This window comes from Orcinus orca, chromosome 10 (genome assembly GCF_937001465.1).
Source record: "Orcinus orca chromosome 10, mOrcOrc1.1, whole genome shotgun sequence".
Classification (NCBI taxonomy): Eukaryota; Metazoa; Chordata; class Mammalia; order Artiodactyla; family Delphinidae; genus Orcinus; species Orcinus orca.
Window position 1 is genome coordinate 102,173,122 of NC_064568.1, and position 19,746 is coordinate 102,192,867.

At 47.9% G+C, this 19,746-nt stretch overlaps 1 protein-coding gene across 4 annotated transcripts in view; it reads right to left on the reverse strand.

The window, feature by feature from the left end:
• The window catches only part of FARS2 (phenylalanyl-tRNA synthetase 2, mitochondrial), a 396,095-nt gene that overhangs the window by 119,739 nt on the left and 256,610 nt on the right, over window positions 1-19,746 (reverse strand). For all 4 annotated transcript variants that reach the window (XM_049715580.1, XM_049715578.1, XM_049715577.1 and 1 more), the window contains one exon: window positions 18,549-18,700. In XM_049715580.1, the coding sequence (XP_049571537.1) occupies window positions 18,549-18,700 (152 nt within the window). The remainder of the gene's footprint in view (window positions 1-18,548; window positions 18,701-19,746) is intronic.

Consider the following 19,746-nt stretch of genomic DNA (forward strand, 5'->3'; position numbering starts at 1 on the left):
GCTGTTGGGCTGGGACTCTGGTCCTGCGGGGATGAATCTGCAAAGCTCGGCCAGGCTGTGGGGACCATGTAGGGACCAAGGGAGGAGCTGGCCACACTCCCTCCTCCCGCCCTGGGGTCTGTTCATCTCTTTACGCTCTCCTCCAAGGTAATATTCAAACCGACCCCAAGGCTCAGTTTTCTTTGCTTGTGACTCTAATTAAATAAATCTAAACTATCAGCAGATGCACTGGCCCAGAGCCTTGGCCAAATTCCTCCTTGGATGCTAAAAGCCCATTCTGGCTGTTTTAACTCTGCCTGCAAGCAGGTAAGGGCAGCCTGGGCAGAACCCAGTTTTACACCAGAGGCAGAATGACTGTCATTCAGTTTCAGTGGTTGCTAATATTTATTAATGGGTGAAAGGTCTGCAGGATAATCTGAGAAGAAGTTAAGCACCTTTGAAGGTGGGGAGGACATCTTATCCAAGTCAGTCAGTTTTACTGCAAAGACGTTCAGTGAAGCGCTGATCTGTGCCTAAGTATCGCTGCTTCAGAATCCTAAGATCTGAGTCAACTAAGAGTTTATCGAGTCTATTTTCATTAAGATGACCTGAGTTTGTAGCCATTCCCATTTGTAAACATATTCAGAGAACGATCACTAAAATAAACCTGTCATTCATTTTAGCTTCTTTCAGTCCTTTTTCAGAGGGTAAAAATTTTAAAAATGATATTATTACCTACTGGGAGTAGGAATGCAGGTCATCACGTGAGCTAGCCATTGACGCTGAGTTAAAACGGGAAGATCAAACCCTGGTGCGTCCAGGCTTTTCTCTGGGGAGAGCATCGCCAGGCGAGAACGCTTCCAAGGGAACCACGTGGCTGAGCCAAGATCACAACCAAGATCACACGGGTGGACCTGCTGACAGCCTTCTAGCTATTGGAGACAAGGGCTAAAAGGAACCAATATACACGACTGGCCCCTCTCAACGAAAGGAAGGGGCTGTGCTGTGACCGTGGGCAGAGGGCTCCTGTCTCGCTGACAAATGGGGACAACCTTCCCTGCCCACCACGGCCCCGCAGGCGACTGTCACCATAAAGAAGGCTTCTGCTTCTCCGGGTGCACGTGTTTTCATCATACTTTCCTCGTATGTTCTTAAGAGTTTGGGCACTTGTTCTCAGCCTGCAAGCACTTGGGGCCACAGACCTCCTGTCTCCTTGACAGAAACCGCGTGGTCCTCGCCTTCTCAATCACCCCACCGCCACCTACTCGCCCCTCGCCTCTTCTCGCGTTTTCCTTTCACAGGTAGAATTGTTCCAAGTCTTTTACTCCCTTTCCCAGGCCCCTGTGTCGCTTCTTGGACTAATAAAGACCAGGTTCAACTACTGCGTGGGCTGGAGACTGTGTACCGAGCTGGCCCCCGACCTCCTGGATACCGGGCGAGAAGGTGGTCTAGCGGCCCAAACGCCTCCCTGCTGCCAGAACGAACGCTTTCACGAGAGCCAGCTGGTCGCCTCACCTTTGTGTAGCAGGGCATCCTGCGGCCATCACAGATGCTGCCCCAAAGAGCGGGGACATGTTTGCCAGGGGATGAACGGATGTTGACATCCCCACCTGGAGCAGCCTCCATGCTTATGAAATAGCCCACAGCCTGTGCATATCAGCACCTAGGTTAGATTTTTCCTTCTTATCCTCCTTTTCTGCCCCTCTGATCTCACATCTTGTTTCTAATCACAGCTCAGAGTGAAACACATGTAAGCGCTGTGGTAGCACTCACTGATTAGAAATCATTTTCAGAGGGAATGCTGTAACAAGGGGTTTTGATCAAAGCTGGATTATTATTTTGGTTCTTTGTCTCACCCACGTACATTTGCTCCCTCCTCCTGGAAGAAAATTTTTGTGTGCGTGAAGGTAGATCATAAGGGAGTTAAGAGTTTTTCTTAGAGTGGGGCTATTTATTTCCTTAATTAGCCTAAAATAAACATTTCTTTAAAAAGCCACTTTTTTTTTTTTTTTTTTTTACTGAAGCTCATGTTCTGAGCTCATAATGGCATTTTCTTCGATCCCATCTCTCTGGGATGAAGCCATGCTCAGGTCAAGATGCTCTGTGTTGCAGGGCCAGACCCCACCAGAGCCAGGGTGGATGTGCCCATCAAGGCTGTCGAGTGAGTATCACGAGGACACAGACAGACTTCTGAAGACGTGAACTGGGCTGCGGAGGGTTTGATGCGTCCGGTGAGTTTACCACGGGCCCCATCCTTCCGTGCTGCCCTCCAGCACGCTGGACTCAATGACAAGCACCCGCACAGCACAATGTACCCCAAAGCCGGCTTCTTTTACGTTGTTTACAGCTGCGCAAATTACTCTCTCATCTCGTCCTGGAGAGCAGGCATCCAAGGTCAGGCAGAAGCTGGAGAGAGCTGCACAGAAGGAAGTTCTATTTTCTTTTTTTTGACATTTAAAGAAACCCTCTTCCATTCTTCTTCCAGAGGTGCTAGGTTAGATTCCACACACAGGGGCAAACACAGGATATATTACATCAACCCTCAGTTACTGCTTTAGATGGGGAAAGAATGATCTCAGATATTCCAAAAGGTTTTTAAAGTGAAAATATTATTTTCAGAATAAAAGTTTTATCTTGGAGTAAACCATCAGTAGTCCTTACTCCGAATAATCAGAAAGCTTAAACAATGGACAAGTGACTGAAAGAGAAAGTCGTATCAGGGATTTACATGATTCAGGAGCACATACACATGGATTGTCCTGGCTCAATTAGAGTTCAAGCTTAAGCCTGTACTGTTCTACATTTATAGTTTTCTATGCAGGTGTCTAAAATATGTGTTATATATATGCATTTTATCCACACATATGCATTTATACACATACGTATGCATGTATCGATAGTATTAGCATAAGACTTTGGCTAAGGGACTTTTATTCATTTAATGGATATTTACTAAATGTCCAATCATTATGGTAAGCACCGAGGATGACAGACCAAGAAGACAAGACCCCAGCCCTCGAGGGTCTAGTCTAGTGAGAGAGATGAAAACGTGAAGTGCAACACAGTGTTAGTGACAGACACGTAGGTACAATGCACACCAAAGATAAACAGCTCTCCTCAGAGGACAGGGGTATCATGAAAGGTTCCCTAAAGAAGTCATCCTTGAGTTGCATCGTGGAGGTGTTTGCCTGGCAGCCTGTGTATTTGAACTCTGGTACCTGGTAACCCAGGCTTGGTGTGTATGGTGACCCACAGATAGCCACGGCGGATAGCGAAGCATCTTCTGTATTAGTTCCCTGGGTATCATCAGTCCTGCGTTTCATTCCCTGCCCTTGGCATCAAGGGAACAGAGCCTGGGAGTGTGCTGTCCTTAGACTGTTGACATGCAAAATCCAATGGACAGCTCAGTTACAGAGACCCCTGTGGGACAGAGCTGCTGGTGTGCCCCCTGCTCGTGACTCTGTGATGACACACCACTGTGGGGATGAAGAGCGCCAGGGAGAAGAATGGGCTTTTGAAAATAAGGACGATCTTCTGAAAGGGCTGTTTGCCCTCCTCACCGTGCCCCTTCCAACAGGAAGAGGAGGTGGCCTGTCCCCAGCTGCTCTGGTCATGAAGCCTCTGCTGTTAGAAGCCTCTGCATGAAACCTCTGTTGTTAGTTACTATGTGAGCAAGCCAGGCCTCGGGTCTATTACAATGACCTGGAAAAATAAGATTCAGGTGTTTCATCCGATGAGGGGGGAGGGGTGGGAGACGGCCAATGCCCAGATTTGATTTGCTGGTTCTGCATGATCTGAAGCAAAGTGGGAGCTGATGTGTCTTCTTTAAGTCTTGCCATGACCACTTAACAGCTGTGTGACCTCAGGCCAGCGACTTAGACTCTCTGAGCCTCAGTCCTCCCACTGTACCAGCATATAATACAGTAGCTCATACAGAACAGGTACTCCATAGTCCCTGTGTCTGTGTGCGTGCGTGCGCGTGCACACACACACACCCTAATTAAATTGCCCACATAGGATTATAGGAAAAAGAGACTTGAAAGACACATACTCATGAAAAAGTTCAACATTACCTTGGAGATACAACCTTTAAAAACTTAGTCCAAGAGTGAAGCAGATAGCAGCAAAATGGAGCATGATTTAAAAAAAAAAGGATTATCAAAACCCTCCAGAGTATTTGAGGGTTGACTGTTGATTAGAGACACCTTACCTTAGGGAAGTATGTGACCCTTGGGCACTCTGCTCAGAACAAGGAGAAGAAAGCAGGCGAGCCTTCGAAGACCTCCGTGTTCTGGCCAGACGCCCAGACCTGAAGCAGCAAATGCGCAGCTGCAGACACCAGTGTAGGGGCGCCAACCACGTCGGTAACGGTGAGTGACAGGCTGGTTCTCGAGGACCCTGCCTGTCAGTCAGCGAAATCTGCAAGTACACAGACACCTTCTCAAGGCCCTACACCTCAGGGCCTCACTGGCACTGTTCTCACTGAACCATTTGCAAATAGAGAACCAGATGTCTAGTAAAGAAGACAGGAAGGTAGGTCTGATTCCCCAATTTACAAGACAACGTGGCCTTTCCCGGGCACCTCAGAGTTTCCTACAGGGCATTTATGCAAACGGTCTGATAAACTCTGAACCAGTTCACTCTACCTAAGCGAGAAGAATCAATCTACTTTTCATTCCTGAAAATCCCCAAAGATATTCTGAACACACCTGATGGGATTCCCAGATGAGTGCAAATCTTCAGGAGTTAAGTGCAAAGTACGAACATCGTTAACATTTCATATGCAAATTCCAAATAACGACTGAGAACAATATGGCTTCCGGTTACATTATGTGATAACTCCCATGACAGGACACGACACACAGAGCACCACGCACTGGGAATATGTCCGCAGCCACAAAGAAGGCTGCAGGACACGTGTTAAAATTAAAAATTCAATCATTCTGCTTTAAACAGTATTTGGATGTACTTTTACGAACTTCATTTCATTTTAGACTTTACAATGCTGCTTTTAAGGTAGGGTTATGACACCAAGTTTTTAGGTGAGGAACCAGTGGCTCGTCCACATGAGAGAGAAGCTGGGTGAGAACACTGACAGCCCATCGACTGATGGCACAGGGACGCTAGAGAAATGTCTTGAGGAAGTAGGACTTTATCCTGCAGTGCACGGGCTCTGCAGGCCGCGCCCCGTGCTCTCGGGGCTCCTGAATAAGTCTCGTGCTCAGGCCACAATGCTTTTTGTAAATTAGTGTAACAATGCTATTTTAAAAGACATCTAATGGTCGATGTGCTTTGGAAATTATTTTACCATGAGATAGATTTTAAAACACCAATAGATGATGGCAAAAAGCGTCATCTCCTAAAAATGACTGATCTCCCGTTTCATGGACACTGACAGCAACTATTTGGTAATCGCTTATATCATCAAATCAGCTGCTCACTGAACTCCAGGTCAGAATACGGCTGTCTTGTGCAGGATCCCTGTGGAATTTAAGACTCTACGGGGCAGACTTCTGTCCAGAATCAAAACCCTGAGAAACACAGAATGCAGGGCCTGTCCAGAATGGAAGTCTCATGAGACAGCGCCCTGCAAACAGATGTGCTGGCTGCAGAGTCCAATTCTGTTGTTTCTTCCCATTTCCTCTATCAATAATATCAAACTGCCTACAGCCTAAAGCATTTATTGTGCTCAGAAAAAAAAAGTACATTGCAACCTTTTCTTAAGGTGTTAAAACAATTCCTTCTCAGATCTTAAACCCCATCACACTTTTTTTCTTTCAAAATATCCTCTACCTTCTTTTCTCCTCTTCCTATCCAAAACAATTAGACCTCAAGAAAGCGACTTTGTTGTTTATTACCATCAAGCAGCTGCACGCCTCTTTTGAGTATGAGCTTAACTATGGTAAACATAACACGCAAACCTTCTAGCTGGAAGCTTTGCTGCTCTGGGTGTGTAGTTAGTGCTTACATTCAATTACAATTAGTTTCTCCCAGAAGAAACTCACCACTAGGATCTCATCACCACCGCCAACAGTAGTTAATTCTGTACATGTAGGTGCCAGGCCCTGCAAAATAACCTTTAAGGTAGGTTCTAACCTTAATTCCATTGTAAAGACAAAGAAACTCAGAGAGAGAAAGGAACTTGCTCAAAGTCCCACAGCCACCAGGTGACAAAGCCAGGACCTGAAGCTGGGGCAGCCTCCAGGGCCAGTGCACTGCTCCGTGAAGGCCCGCCAGCCCCGAGTGACCATGCAGTCCATTCCTCCCAGGACTTATAAGAAATAAGATAGAATATGACAAAACCACATCGTGTAGCCATTGCAGATCAACTGAGCTCCAGAAACCACGACCCAATCTCCGGAGAGCAAGTGACACTTGTGAAGACAGGCTCCCATTACATCTGCTGTGGACTGTTTGGATCTATTTTTCCACAGAACACTCCCATGTGATACTTAACAGATAAAACTCCCTTATCTTTATTGGGGGATAGGGTGAGAAACTGATTTTAAAAACATAATGCAAAGGCCCAACTGATAAACAAATATAACGGTTTAAAATTATTGATACTGTTTCACTCAAACTTTAATGTTCAAGTTTGGTGATGATAAAGAACTAAAACCTCCTTCTAACTAAAATTATTAGCCACTCAAGGCAGCAGACCAACAGATCATAACAGCTATTTTTCACAGTTGCTTAAAAGTGTGTCAGCACAACTGAATGTAATTTTAATTAAACAAATTTGCAATTATGAGTACAACAACTGCCTTGCCATTTTTACATTACAGCATGAGCTAAAAGAAAAAAACAATCCCCCTTGTGTTGCAAGCAGGAAACCTAAGTAAAAGTATTATTTAAAATAGTTAAACAGGGACTTCCCTGGCGGTCCAGTGGTTAGGACTTTGCCTTCCAATGCAGGGGGTGCGGGTTCGATCCCTGATCGGGGAGCTAAGATCCCATATGCCTTGTGGCAAAAAAACCAAAACATAAGACAGAAGCAATATTATAACAAATTCAATAAAGACTTTAAAAATGGTCCACCTCAAACAAACAAAAAAAGAATAATCTGATATTATTTAAAAATATATAAAATAAAATAAAATAGCTAAACAGTGTGATTACAATATATAGATGTGTAAATCGGGTCATATGTTACAGAGTCCAATTTCAACCTGCACCTGGTCCAGCCACTGGCCAGGTAAAGCTGCCTGCAGGGTGATGTCCAGGCAGGGAGGGGGGTCCACACCAGGTGTGGAGCGTGAAGGAGGGGGCACCACTGTCCGGGGGCCCCGCTGAAATCTCTAAGACACGTTCGTTTCCTGAGAAACACTTGCTCTGCTTTGAAGGTTGGAGAGACCTTGAATTTTGGTTTCCTACTAACTATTAGGACTTTTCCATCTTGAATATCTCTATTGATCTCCTTTACTTAAACAATGCCAAGAATAGCTTCTTATCAGACCAGGCTTCTCAGGAGTTTGATCTGCTTAATATTGCCAGATATATTCCTGCATCAGACACGAGATAACATTATTTGGGATTCATATTTAAATCGGTTCTCTTGCAGGCGGAATCCTGAAACGGAGAAGTGCAATGTATAGGTATCCATTGATTTAATCTAGGTCAGAAAAATAACATTCTAAATATAATCAAGTCTCTGTTTTCCTCGCAATATGTTCCTCACTCTGCTTTCCTTGCTTGCTTCCTCTCATTTTGGGAAGGCTGTTTTTGGGCTGAGAGGTGAGTGGAGGTCAGGTCTGACCTCTAGAACTGCGCCTGCGTTGGACTGTACTGCACTTCTGTCCCCCAGGTGGACTGCAAGCCCCCGCAGCGGGTGAACAGACCCCTGCCAGACAAAACCAATGGGAAGTATACGTGATATTAAGGAGTGTTTCCTCCATGTGCCATTTTAAGAAATGCTGCTCAAAGTATCGTTTAAATCCTAAATCCTATTCATGTTTAGGTCCTAATTTTCAGGCCACATCCTTTCCTGAGTTGCTACATCGGCTACACCCCATGAGTGAATCTAATGAGGCTTGTATTAAGCGGGCCACCCCTGCGTGCGGAGCCGGTCTCTAATCACCACATCCTGCTTTTCAGAGGGCCTGGACGAGGCCCTACAGCTGTCCTAGTCCATCCTTTAAATGAACCATACAGGGAGGGAAAACAGGAACAGGTACGGGACAGAAAAGTGAAACTTCCCTACAGCATCACTCCAAGTGAAAACTGCCGGACACACAGCTCCGAAGAGGCAGGTCTAGGCGGCAGAGTTGGGACATCTTGTTTGCTCTGCAATACATCAACCCTCGGGGTATATCCACGAAATCAAGCATTCTCTAATTACTAACATCTGTGGAATAAATACAAGTGAAGCCACGACGGGAGGAAAGGGGAAGAAGTATGATTATCCAAAGTATTTTCTGGAACTTTCTAAAGGCCGATCCGTGTGGCCTTGGCGCCCGCTGGCTGGACCCCATCACCACGCTCCGCCCCCAGCCGCTGCTTCTCCACCTGGAGGTCCCGGGTCACCCTGCTGAGCCCCTCCCTCGCTATCTCTCCCTCTCTCCCATCCCCTAAGCCTTCCCTGGGGCTCTCTTCTCATCCACCTCTTCTCCTGTTCTAGAACTTTCTGGGGTCCCAGTCACGCCCAATGCTCCAACTCCCGAGTATGTATTCTAATCCTGGCCCGCCCCTCGGGGGCTCTTAGGTCAACTTTCCTGTGTGCCCCACCTGAAGCCCAGAAGCTCAAAGGCACCAGATAATCTCCCCGAAAGACTGCTCCCCCCACCTGCTCCCTAGGGCATCATCAACCTCCATCCTCTTAGTCACACGGGTCCAGGTCCTGGGAGCTGCATTTCCTTCTGGGCCTGTGCTCTCTCCCTGCAACAGCCCACCTTTCCCGGGGATCCTAACTCCTAAATATCTCCCCCACCAGCCAGCTCCTGCCACCGTCTCGGCGAGAACGCAGCTTCTCTCACTCAGACGGCACACGTGTGCTTCTACTCCTTTTCCTAGGACCCACCTCACCCCTGGCCAACACGGTGGCCACAGGAAAGACAGATAATCCTTTGTGAACTGCAAGTAGCTGGACCAGCTCAGTGACTCCCCACGAGCTCGACCAGATAAGTCCACGTTTTTATAAGGGAATTCAAGGCCTTTACGATCTGACCCCTTACAAACCCTCGGTTCATCCTCACCCCCGTGTGCCTGCACGCCAGCCACTGTGAACTCCTCTCCCATCTCTGTCTTCCTGTCTTTGCGCAAGCTGCCTGCTCGGCCTTGGCCCCTTCCGTATCTAAGTCCTGTTTGCCTTCAAGATTCAGCTGAACCATGATCTGTGAAAGTTTCTTGAGCATTTAAGGCAAAGTAAGGCGCTGCCCTTCTTTGAAATCACGGCGGTGCCTCGCTCACCCAGGGCCTCTGACTGCACACTGCCTGCAAACATCTATCTGCACCGACCTCCCTTCAGACTGTGAGCGCCTTGAGGACAGGAGCTCATTTCTAAACATCAATTTGGTATTTATGGGCGATGCGTATCACAGATAGCACGGTGCCTCCCCCAGGGTAAGTGTGCAACGCATGTCCCCTGGAAGGAGCCCGTCACACCAAGAGAACATTAATTTTTAGCCACTCCAGCTCAGAGGAAAAGAACCATTTAAAACTCATACCGAATAGTGACGTTTGGAGACCGAGGCCAGCTGCAGCTCATCTCCGTGCTGCTCTAAGTTCTCTGACAAGGAAGCTGATGGCTTCAGCCTGTTTCCTCTGCCTTCTTGCCCTCTTCCAGGGCCCAAAGTGACCGGAACTCATTTGGTCTCCAGGAATGGAAGCCCACATCCCAAGAGCTTAAGGCACAGGGGAGGTGCGCTGGCTTATGGAGTCTGAGGAAGGACTGTGGGAAGGGCCGGTGCAGCTGGGCCCCAGCACACGGTGGGACGAGGGACTCCACCTCGCCAGCATCTTCCCTCCACCTCCCATCTCTACTCTGCCACTTCCTTCCCTCTCTCTCTGCGCACCTTGGGAAACACGGCCAGAGATGGCTCCCAGGAAGACCACTTACAGCTTAAAAGCTCTCTTTGGTTTTCCACCCAAACAAGACCGAGAAGAGGCCCATTTGCCCAGCTTTGTTAGGTGCTCACCCCTGGACCAGTCAACTGAGCCGAGGGGCAGAGACCTACCGGACCAGCGTGGAAGCTGCCCCATCAAGGCTGCATACGCGGGGGCGGAAGCTGCTTCCAGAAAAGAATGCCAGGGTCCACGACTCCTGTGACTCTGGACGGGACAGCTTCGGTGCATACTGGCTTGGAAACACCACTTTCAGGAGATCGAAAGCTTCTCTGCCTTCCCTGTGCAGACAGCTTTTTTCTCCCTTTCACGTTAACCTTCCTTCAGAAATTTTCCTCACTCATCATCTTGTAGCAAACAAACATACATATAAACACATTACAACTTGATTCCCTGAACTTCTGTCCTGCCTTGTGATCTCCCCTCTTCCAATGAGAAAAGGGTTTTCTAGGTAACCATGGATAATTTGCATACTTCCAACACCCCCAGTTTCCTGATCCTGGGAGCTCAGAGCTTTAAAATATATTTTATATAGGATACAACCAACCTTCTTAAAAACACCTTTTCCCCCTTTTCTTTCCTTCCTTTTCTCTATCTGAACATTTGGTCCAAACTGCACTATTTTTAAACCAGCCGTTTACTTAGAACCCAACTTATTGAAACCTAATTCCTGTTCCTACGTATCAGTCCTCACCCCACTTTTCTCTCCTGTAAGAAACCATCATAACTGATAGGAAAGAATTCCGGTCACTCGACCAGAAAATGTTACCAACTGGGGTGTCTTTTTGGTCTACATGGAAAGGGATGTCTGTTATATCCTGAGAAAATATGGCCTAATGTATGAATTTTCTTTCTTTTTCTTCATCATTCACTCGCTAAGATCTTTTAAGTGAGTGTGGTTGCTATGTTCTAAAACCCAAAGATAGTAGAAAGTTCAAGACCCAGTGCTTGACACTAATTCACAGTGCAAGGGTGGAAAAGTGGATAAATGCAATGCAATATGGCAACTGCTAAAACAGAAGAATGTGTTAGAAATACTCATTCTACCATCACCACAGAATTTCAAAAACTGCATACCGGGTGCATGACTGGACGGATGATCTAGGAGAAATTACCATATTTAATGAAAGCTGGGCTCAGTGGTTATTTATTCCAGTAAAATTTTGTGTAAATGTCTAGACCACGGCTGCCATCTCTTGTACAAATATTTCACCTGCTTAATTTTCATTCCTAGTGTCCTCTCTCCTCATCTTACTACTGTCTCTTTCAGGAGCAAGTGAAGGCTAAGAAAAGTAGCCACACCTGTCAAACACAGACCCAAACACTTTGTGAGGTTCTGTCTCCTCTGAGAAACAGGACACATGTGAGACATCTTACAGAAGAGTCATTAAGGCAACTGGCATTTTGCTGATTTTGTCCTCGTTTCCGAACAGCGCTCGCGTGGAAAAGATGTTAGTGTAAATGAGACTTCGCCAGGTCCGACCTGGAATCCCCAGCCTTTGTCTGATGTGTTACCTGAAGGGAGAAGCCGAGGGGAGGACGTGCGGGAGGGGCCCTACGAGGCAGGTGGGAAGATGGGGCTCAGACAGAGGTGACAAGCATGACCTGACTCAGCTGTGCACAAGCCTGGAACACACAGGACGCCACGGGGCTCCGAAGCTCAACAGTGTGCCTGCTGGGGAAGCGGCAGGACCGGCGACGCCCGGCCGGAAACCCTGGGGACCTGATGAGAGTCGGGCCGCGTTCAGTGGAGTAGGGTTGTTGGTGAACACACACGACACGCCCTCTGGGGCTTCCAGAAGACCCTGAGGGGGCTCTGCTGGAGACAGAGACCCGTGTGAGCAGGTGGGTGGTGACCACCGTGACATCGGAACAGAGGTTCCTTCGTTCACGTCCTCGGCATCTGACCCGTCCTCTCACCGTCACGAGCGGCCCCACTGAGACGGGGATGCCCTCCTTGTACCACGTTGCCTTGAGGCGCCCTTCTCTCCTCGTGTAAATCTCACGGAACATTCTACCTTGCTCTTTCCTCACTAGACCCCGATCAAATTCCCACGATGAAAACACCCTCCCTGGCCCCTAACTACACTTGAATAAACAGGCCACAGTGAAGCTACGGACTATTAAAACGAAACAAAACAAGCGCCTGTAAGGACCTGCTGCTCTCCTCGGTTTTCTAACTGCACCGCTCCCCATGTCCCCCCAGCACCGGGTCTCAGATTCTGCCTCGTTCAGGCTCAGACCCCGATCCCAACTCTGATGCGGAGACCAGCTGCAGCCCTGGGCCAGCAGCTCCCAGCAGACCATCCAGGCGGCCCTGCTGGTGGCCGTGCCGCAACGCCCGGGGCTCGCACCCCAGAAAGTGGCCCCCGCGGCCCTCCGAGACTGCCTGAGCCGGGCTCCACTCTGCTCGTGGCTGGATGGCTGCCCGAAGCCTGGCTCCTCTGGGACGGCCTGTCTGCCCCGCCTCACACCTCCCCGTGCTCCTGACTGCTCGGCCCTCTACCAAGTCCCTAAGACAGACACCCTAGACGGTGGGTACCACTGGGCCCACCAGCGCGCATCGCTGGTCCTGCCCCCTGGAGGGACCCTCATCCCATGCGTGGCCGCCCCCTGCCCTCTTCGGTACACCTCCTGGCTGCTGCTTGAGTCTCAGCTTGACCAAGTTAAGGAAAATAAGTCGCCCAGGAGACACTGGGGCGGCTGCGCGGTGCCGCCCCCACCTGCTTGCCCCGGACTGTGTGCTGCCCCCGCCCAGAGGCGCTGGTGGCAGAAAAGGCTCGATTCTCACTCAGGACACCAGCCAGGTGAGGCCCAGGTCCACCAGGGCACCTCCGCCGCTCAGAGATCTGAAGACTCTCCCACACAGCCCTCACCTGTGTGCCCCTGAGACATCCTTACAAATGCAGGCCCACCTGTAGAGACTCGGCCCCCAAATCTCTCATGAGGATAACTGTGTGGGGGCACTAGGTACAATTCTGAGCTCGCACAGCGTCAGGCTGTATTTGGGTTCATGCGTCTCTTGGTCGCCAGGACAACACGACTAACTCAGGGCTGCAGTACATTCGGGGCCAAGCCTCCGTGGGCCGTGAAGAATGAGGTGCCAGACACGGGGACAGACGGTGAGGGAGGGCGGGGGAGGGCTGACTCCCATGGCTGTCTCCAGGCGTACATTTGCGTGGCAGCCCGTGGAAAGAAGTGACCCTGCGAACTGGGTTAAAAACTCTGAAGACCCAAAATGACTGAAAGCCTTTCTCATAATTGCCCCAGATGGTGGCTCCCGTCCCACGTCTGCCAGCAGATCGGAGACTCCCATCCCGCGCACTGCCCTCGGGGCTTGTCCTCACTTGCTTCACTCCGATCAGCACTGTGAGGGCGGACAGGCCACCGTCAAGGGGCGCGAGGTGCTCTCACCTGGCATCTTGGAAAGAGGGCGTGCAGTCTCCACGCTACAAAAGGTACGCAGGATGCCACGCGGAGACACAGCCAGAGGACCCCCCGAAAACTGCTCACTGCAAGCTCAAGAGGAAAGAGTGGCTTCCGGGTTAGTTTCCACAGAGGTGTGCAGTGACACAGCAGGTCACTGAGGACGCGTTCACCGGGCGCCTGGCCTCTGGCCCAGCCTCACCAGCATCCCTCCCTCCCTCCTCTGTGCAGACCTGCTCCTCTGGGACCCGGGCAGCCTGCGGGTGATCCCGAAGAACCCTTTCGCAAATGGCGAGGTCCCGGGGGACGAGGCCGAACAGGGAGCTTGGGGACTGAACTAATTGGGTTTTAAGGCGTCTCATGCTGGTGGCCAGCACGGCTGCTCTGTGACCACAATAAAGCGCACACCTCGTGGGCTGCTTTAAAAAGAAGGCCTGGGGAAGGAGGGTAGGGACGGGATCGGGAAAAAGAAACATCAGGCCAAAAATAGTCTTCTCAGAACTGCCTTCCCGGCTGTCTGAACCACAACAACAAAGTTCTGATACTCATGCCACCAGCCTTGCAATAACAATGAAGGAAGAGCAAGGAGACAGGAGAGTTCTAATGCCGTCTCCTTGGTACCGCACGCTGTCAATTTCAAGGCGGACGCCATTTCTGACGAGCTCTCCCAAGATTCACTGGAGTTGGCTTCTCATTGCTGGCCAATCTTTTAGTTCCAATAAGTGCACTTACCCGGCTCTGTCTAAAGAAACAACACCAGAGATGCAGACCAGAGACGTCAGTCCACCTGCCATTGCCCGTAGCATTTTCCCAACATACAACCCAGAGAATGGTCCTGTGGACCATAGAGCCCTGCTGGCCGGCGTCTGTGCCACTGCACAAAGTATTTTTATTTTGTTCTGCTTAAAAATTTACTCCTCCAGTTGCAGGAAGACCAGGCACCGTTTCAGATGACAGCGTTATGTGAAGTCTCATTCTCTTCCCTCTAGTATCAGAGCTGCCCCATCATCTGTATTGACTGCCAAACCCCAGCTGACTCGCTCTACTGAAGTCACTCTTTATTTTAAAAAAAACAACACAGGTTGACCGTGAAAGTCACTGATTTATACTCGAACACCTAGCAATTTTTTTAGAACTTTGTGCGATTTTCAAAGCATTCACATAGATAGGCTCATCTTGTGTCTGCGGCTACCACTTAAAGACGATATTCGTGCTCATCTTAAGTTGGCAGGTGGGGACTCTGAGGCTCAGGGAACCCCAGTCCCAGACACCTAGGATGTGAGGGGTCAGGGATCAAGGCTTCTGACTCTGAACCCTGAGCTCTTTCCTCAGACTACACCGCCTCCCCTTCCAGTGCCATAAGCCATTCCTAGTCAGCTAATAAAAGCTCCTCCAAGGAATGAAGGAGGATTATTAAGTATCCACCAGGCATCAGGCGGTGAGCCTCCTTCCACTAATATCAACCCTGAGGGAGGGTGAAGGGAGTCACTGTGTCCTCAGCCCCCAAGGTGTGTCCCTCAAGTGGAACAGCCTGAGAAGTTTAAGAGCAAATGAAGAGTAAAAGACATGACTGAGCCAGCAGGCAGGAGCCGGGACCGAGTCCCACACAGGGAGAAGGCAGGCAGTGCTCCCGTGTTTGTCCTGAAAACCGTCCAGTGAACCCTTCTGGCTGAAGACGCTCGGCCTCTGGCTTCGTGTCCAGAAAGCGGGGCCGGGCGGTTTATGGTGGCCCCTGACTAGACCAACAACGGGCTCTGGAACCAACAGTGGCTTCTCCGCAGCCTGCCCAGACCTCAGGAACAGCCTGGTGCAAAGGCTCTGCCCAGCAAGGGGGATGACGCTTTGCTCGGTTAATTAGGCTGCTTCCTCTCAGAACTGGTACTGGGACAATGGAGGGGATGGGCCAGAAAAGACTCTGGCCAAGGCAGCAAGGGGCGGAGACGTGAATGTGCGTGTAACTTGGGCTGGGGGGTGGCGGAGGGGACGGAGGACGCAGACACTGGCCAGGAGGGGCGAGGACAGGGACAGAGCCAGGGGCCCAGATGCAGAAGGTCTCTGGTCTCAGACCTGCCTCGGTTCTGAGTAGCTTTCCAGCCCTGACTCAGGTGTATCCTGAATAAATCGCCTCTGTCCTGAAGAGGCCACCATGAGGGACTCTGTCCTGGCAACAAAACAGCCTAACAGCCCAGAGTTGTTTTTACAGAAACTGAACGTTTCCACTAAAGAGCGCTGGCTCACAATCACAGTCAGGACTGGGGACGTGTCACTCACAAGGTGTCGGAGAGGAGACAGACACGCAGGGCCCGCTATCCTGGCTCCTGGGTAACTGTCCCCAGACCAGTGGCCTCTTCCCTCTGAATCTACAGCCCTAGACACGGGCCTCTGATTTCAAGTCGATGAAAGTTACTGAGCCTCAATTACGTGCAAGAGAGCAGGCAGGTCTCGATGAGGTTTAACCAAGCTTATTGTACCTCTGCTTTTTATTGCTAAGTTCATTTCTCCTATGTTATCTGGCTCCGTAAGAACTGGGATTTGCCTTGTGCCCCCCGTGAAGCCAACGTTTCCTATAACACAGGCACTCAAGAATCAGTGGGTAAATTTGTTTATGGCCTGCCCCTTGTATTTACCATCTGGCCTTCAATAGAAAAAGTCTGCCACCCCCTGCCCTAGATATTTCCTGAGAGTCAGTACGCAGTGGGCCACCATTACTAAATAATGTATTGTTTTCCTCAAGTATGTCCTTTTCCTCAGGGCTGTAAAAGCAAGGTTTACCTTTGGTTGTCCATAACGAAGATCTGAAAAATAGTGGCTTACACAAGATACTTCTCTCTCTTGTGAAAGTCTAAGGCTGAATCGACTCCCCAGTGTCAGAGACCCAGGCAACTGCTGTGCTGTTGTTCCCCACACACAGCTTCCACTGCCAAGGTCACACCATGGTCCAGGATGGCTGCCAAGGTACCAGCCGTTACATCCACATCCAGGTAGAAGGAAGGTAAAGGACAGCCTCAACCCAGATTTTAAGGAAACTTCTGAAAATGCCACTAAAACCTTCTCCTTATAAATCACTGGCTAAACTCAGCTACGTAGATACACTTTGCTGTAGAGGAAGCTCAGAAGTGTAGACTTTTAGTTGGCTAGGTTGGTTAGATAAAAATCAAAGTTATATATTTTTATAACGGGGGGTGGGATGTTGAGAGATAACTAGGAATCTCTGCCGCAGGAACCTTACTGCCATCCTAGCCCCTTAGTAAGACAGTACAGGCGCTGGGCAGGTTCTCCACTGCACCAGGGCCCCGGGCCACCCCATAGAGTCTATTTTCTGTAAAGTTAGCAGACAGATATCATCTGCAAGCTCCAAAATATATTTAAAATCTGCCAAAGCAGCTGAAACCAAGTAGAAGCCAAATGGGAGGAAGTGAAGAGAAGGAACAGATAGGCAGATCTCAGAAAACACCAGCATAAATACTTCTTCAAGCCAAGGGTTCCAGTTTAAAGTGCAAAGTCTACATCACCAACAAGGGTCAAGACGGGTAAACAAAGATAAATCTGTGTGTAACAAGTGCAGATTTGGGGCAGGAGGCAGAACTACACGAAGAACCTAAGAGATGAATGAGCCATATTTAAAGAGAGGTTGGTTTTTGGCGATGGAGGGAAAAAAACGCCTTACAGCTGTGAAAACAGCAGTCCTGAGTGACGGCCTTAGCCCCTCCCACCACGCCAGCCCCACCTCAGCCCTGAACCTTGTGCGAAGAGCTGGTTCCGAAAATCCAACGCATTCAAATATGAGTGACAAAAAGGCAACCACACGCACTCCGCTGACGCATCAGCCAAAATACGGAAAAAAGATAAAAATGGCAGGAAAACCTACTGACGGGGAAGTCACAGAAAAACATTGCCTTTGGAGCACATGAAACTTCTGGCCAAATAGTTTGCAGTGAATTTTAAAAACCAAACGAAGCAATTTGTTTAAGAAGGAAAAGTCACAAAGCAGAAATGACCCCGGTCAGAGACAGGAAGAAAACAGGGAGAATTGAAATGCGAGCTTGAAGACCTCAGAAAAGGAGGGGAAACAAAGGAACTGAAGATGGAAACGGAGTGTGGGCAAGAAGAGACCACAGAAGGCCCAGGGTGGGGAGGTGGGCAGAGAGGGTAACGACGGGGAAGCACCCAAAAGGAAGTGGCGGGAGAGAGTTTTAAAACGTTAGAGAGAAAACAGCAGCAGGCAGAGGAGTCAGATAAAGAGGGGCGGGGACGCATGTCTGGACCCCCAAGGGAGGGGTGAGAAGAAAGAGATCCTTACAGACATGATTCAAGAAAAATTCCCTAAGACCCAGGTGGAGCCAAATCTGATTACAGAGAGACAAGGATTTACACCCCAGGGAGGGCAGGTCAACACCGAGAGGGGTCCTGCTATTAAACTTTAAAGATAAAGAATCTTTTAGGAAGAAGAGGAAAACTATCAAGCCCGGCCTCAGATTTCTTTAAATCAGGTTAAACTTGAGAAGACAACTGAGCAACACTTACAAGACCCTCACCAAAAAATGGGTGAGCCAAGGATTTTATATCCAGCCAGGCTGTCATCTAGGTATAAACAGAGAAACACGCAAGAGCTCATGGGATATCTTGCTCATGGGATATCGTTTCCCCGAGTCCTTGAGCACACTTCTAGATTCACATTAAACTCCTAGGACATAATACAGGTCTTGGCGTGTGCTAAGTGCTTAATAAATATTCAGTGAGAGACTAACAAAACAGCTTTTTCTCCACAAACTGCTCTTTCTGCCTCATTTCCTTGGTACTTGGAATGTGATATGGTAAGAGATCACTTCCCAAAACAATACCAAAAAGCTCCAAGATTATTTAAAACCTTCTGTTTCATATCCTTTGTCTACTAAGGCAGGAAAGATTAAAAATGTATTTTAGAAAGATTTTCAGAAAGCACTGATATGCTGAATGTTCACTATAAATTCCGAATACATTTGTATCTTATGCACTAGGTTGCAGCAAAATTTTATAACATACTTCCACATGCCATTTGCCACATGTAAATAAAAAAGGATAAACTCAGAAAGTTTCTTACTTACTTTGGATGTTCAAACTTGTCTATAAGATCAACTTTTTCCACCAGGTCTCCTCCAATTGTTCGGACTAAGTCATAGAAATCGTTCTCTGTGTAATTCTCGCGAGGTAACCAGAATGAGATGTCGTTGATCACAGCAGGGTATTTGCTGAGAGGCTAACAAAATGAGAGAAAAAAAAAAGAGATTGATTAGTTAGTTGGATGACAACGTTTAAGTTTTTCATGGCAAGTTTCACGTGGGCTAGTTAGAAAATGCTGGCAAGACATTATTTCAGCGCTTGAATTTTCAGGAACAAAATGAACTTAAAAGATAAGTCAATATTCAAAATTAGCAAATTCCATTATGAATATTATAGATTCTTATCACTCTCATGTGTAACACTACCATATATTATACTCACATTGCCATTAATGTGCAATTTAGTATAAAGCAATTTGAATATATCATATTTCAGTTTTTTTTCATTTGAATACTAGAGGAGAAAAGTCCACATTTAATTAACAAGCAATTCATTAACTTCTGTGATACTTTCAGGAAGCCGTTTTTATAGAGAAATAAGTAAGGGCTTGTCAAAATTGATATTTCAATTAGTAATGTCATTATTTGTTAGTATTTCTAATTATTAAGGGAGTACTTCTAATTATTAATTATATAGGGGGTTATTTTTCAAATTATGCTTCTAAGGATGTGATAGACACAAAGGTAGCCATGCCCCCATTTTATCCCATTTTTTCCAGTTTATTAGGGCTCACTAACTAGTTCATTATATTAGATACATATATTTTTAGAAGTTACCACATTTGTTTACATGGCTTAAACATGTACATCACAAATACATATTTATATATATTACAAACACACACATATATATAGATAGCTGTGATGTAAGTTACCACCACAATAAAAAATGTTTATTAAATGTTTCATGACATAACTACGAAATCCATACAACTAAGGAAATATCTGCCAATCTGTTAGGAGAACAAGTTTATAAATTGACTTACACCAAGCCTGATATCACCATAAACCCCCTGGTGAATCACTGATTAGAAAAATATAAAACTTTTTAAACGGCAAAACCTCTGAAGAGCCAAGTACTCAAACATAAATGATTATTCAACTTGAAATATCAATAAAGTTGTCAAAAGCATCGGTTCAGAACACACATTTCAAACGAACATAATAAAGCTATCACCCAGGT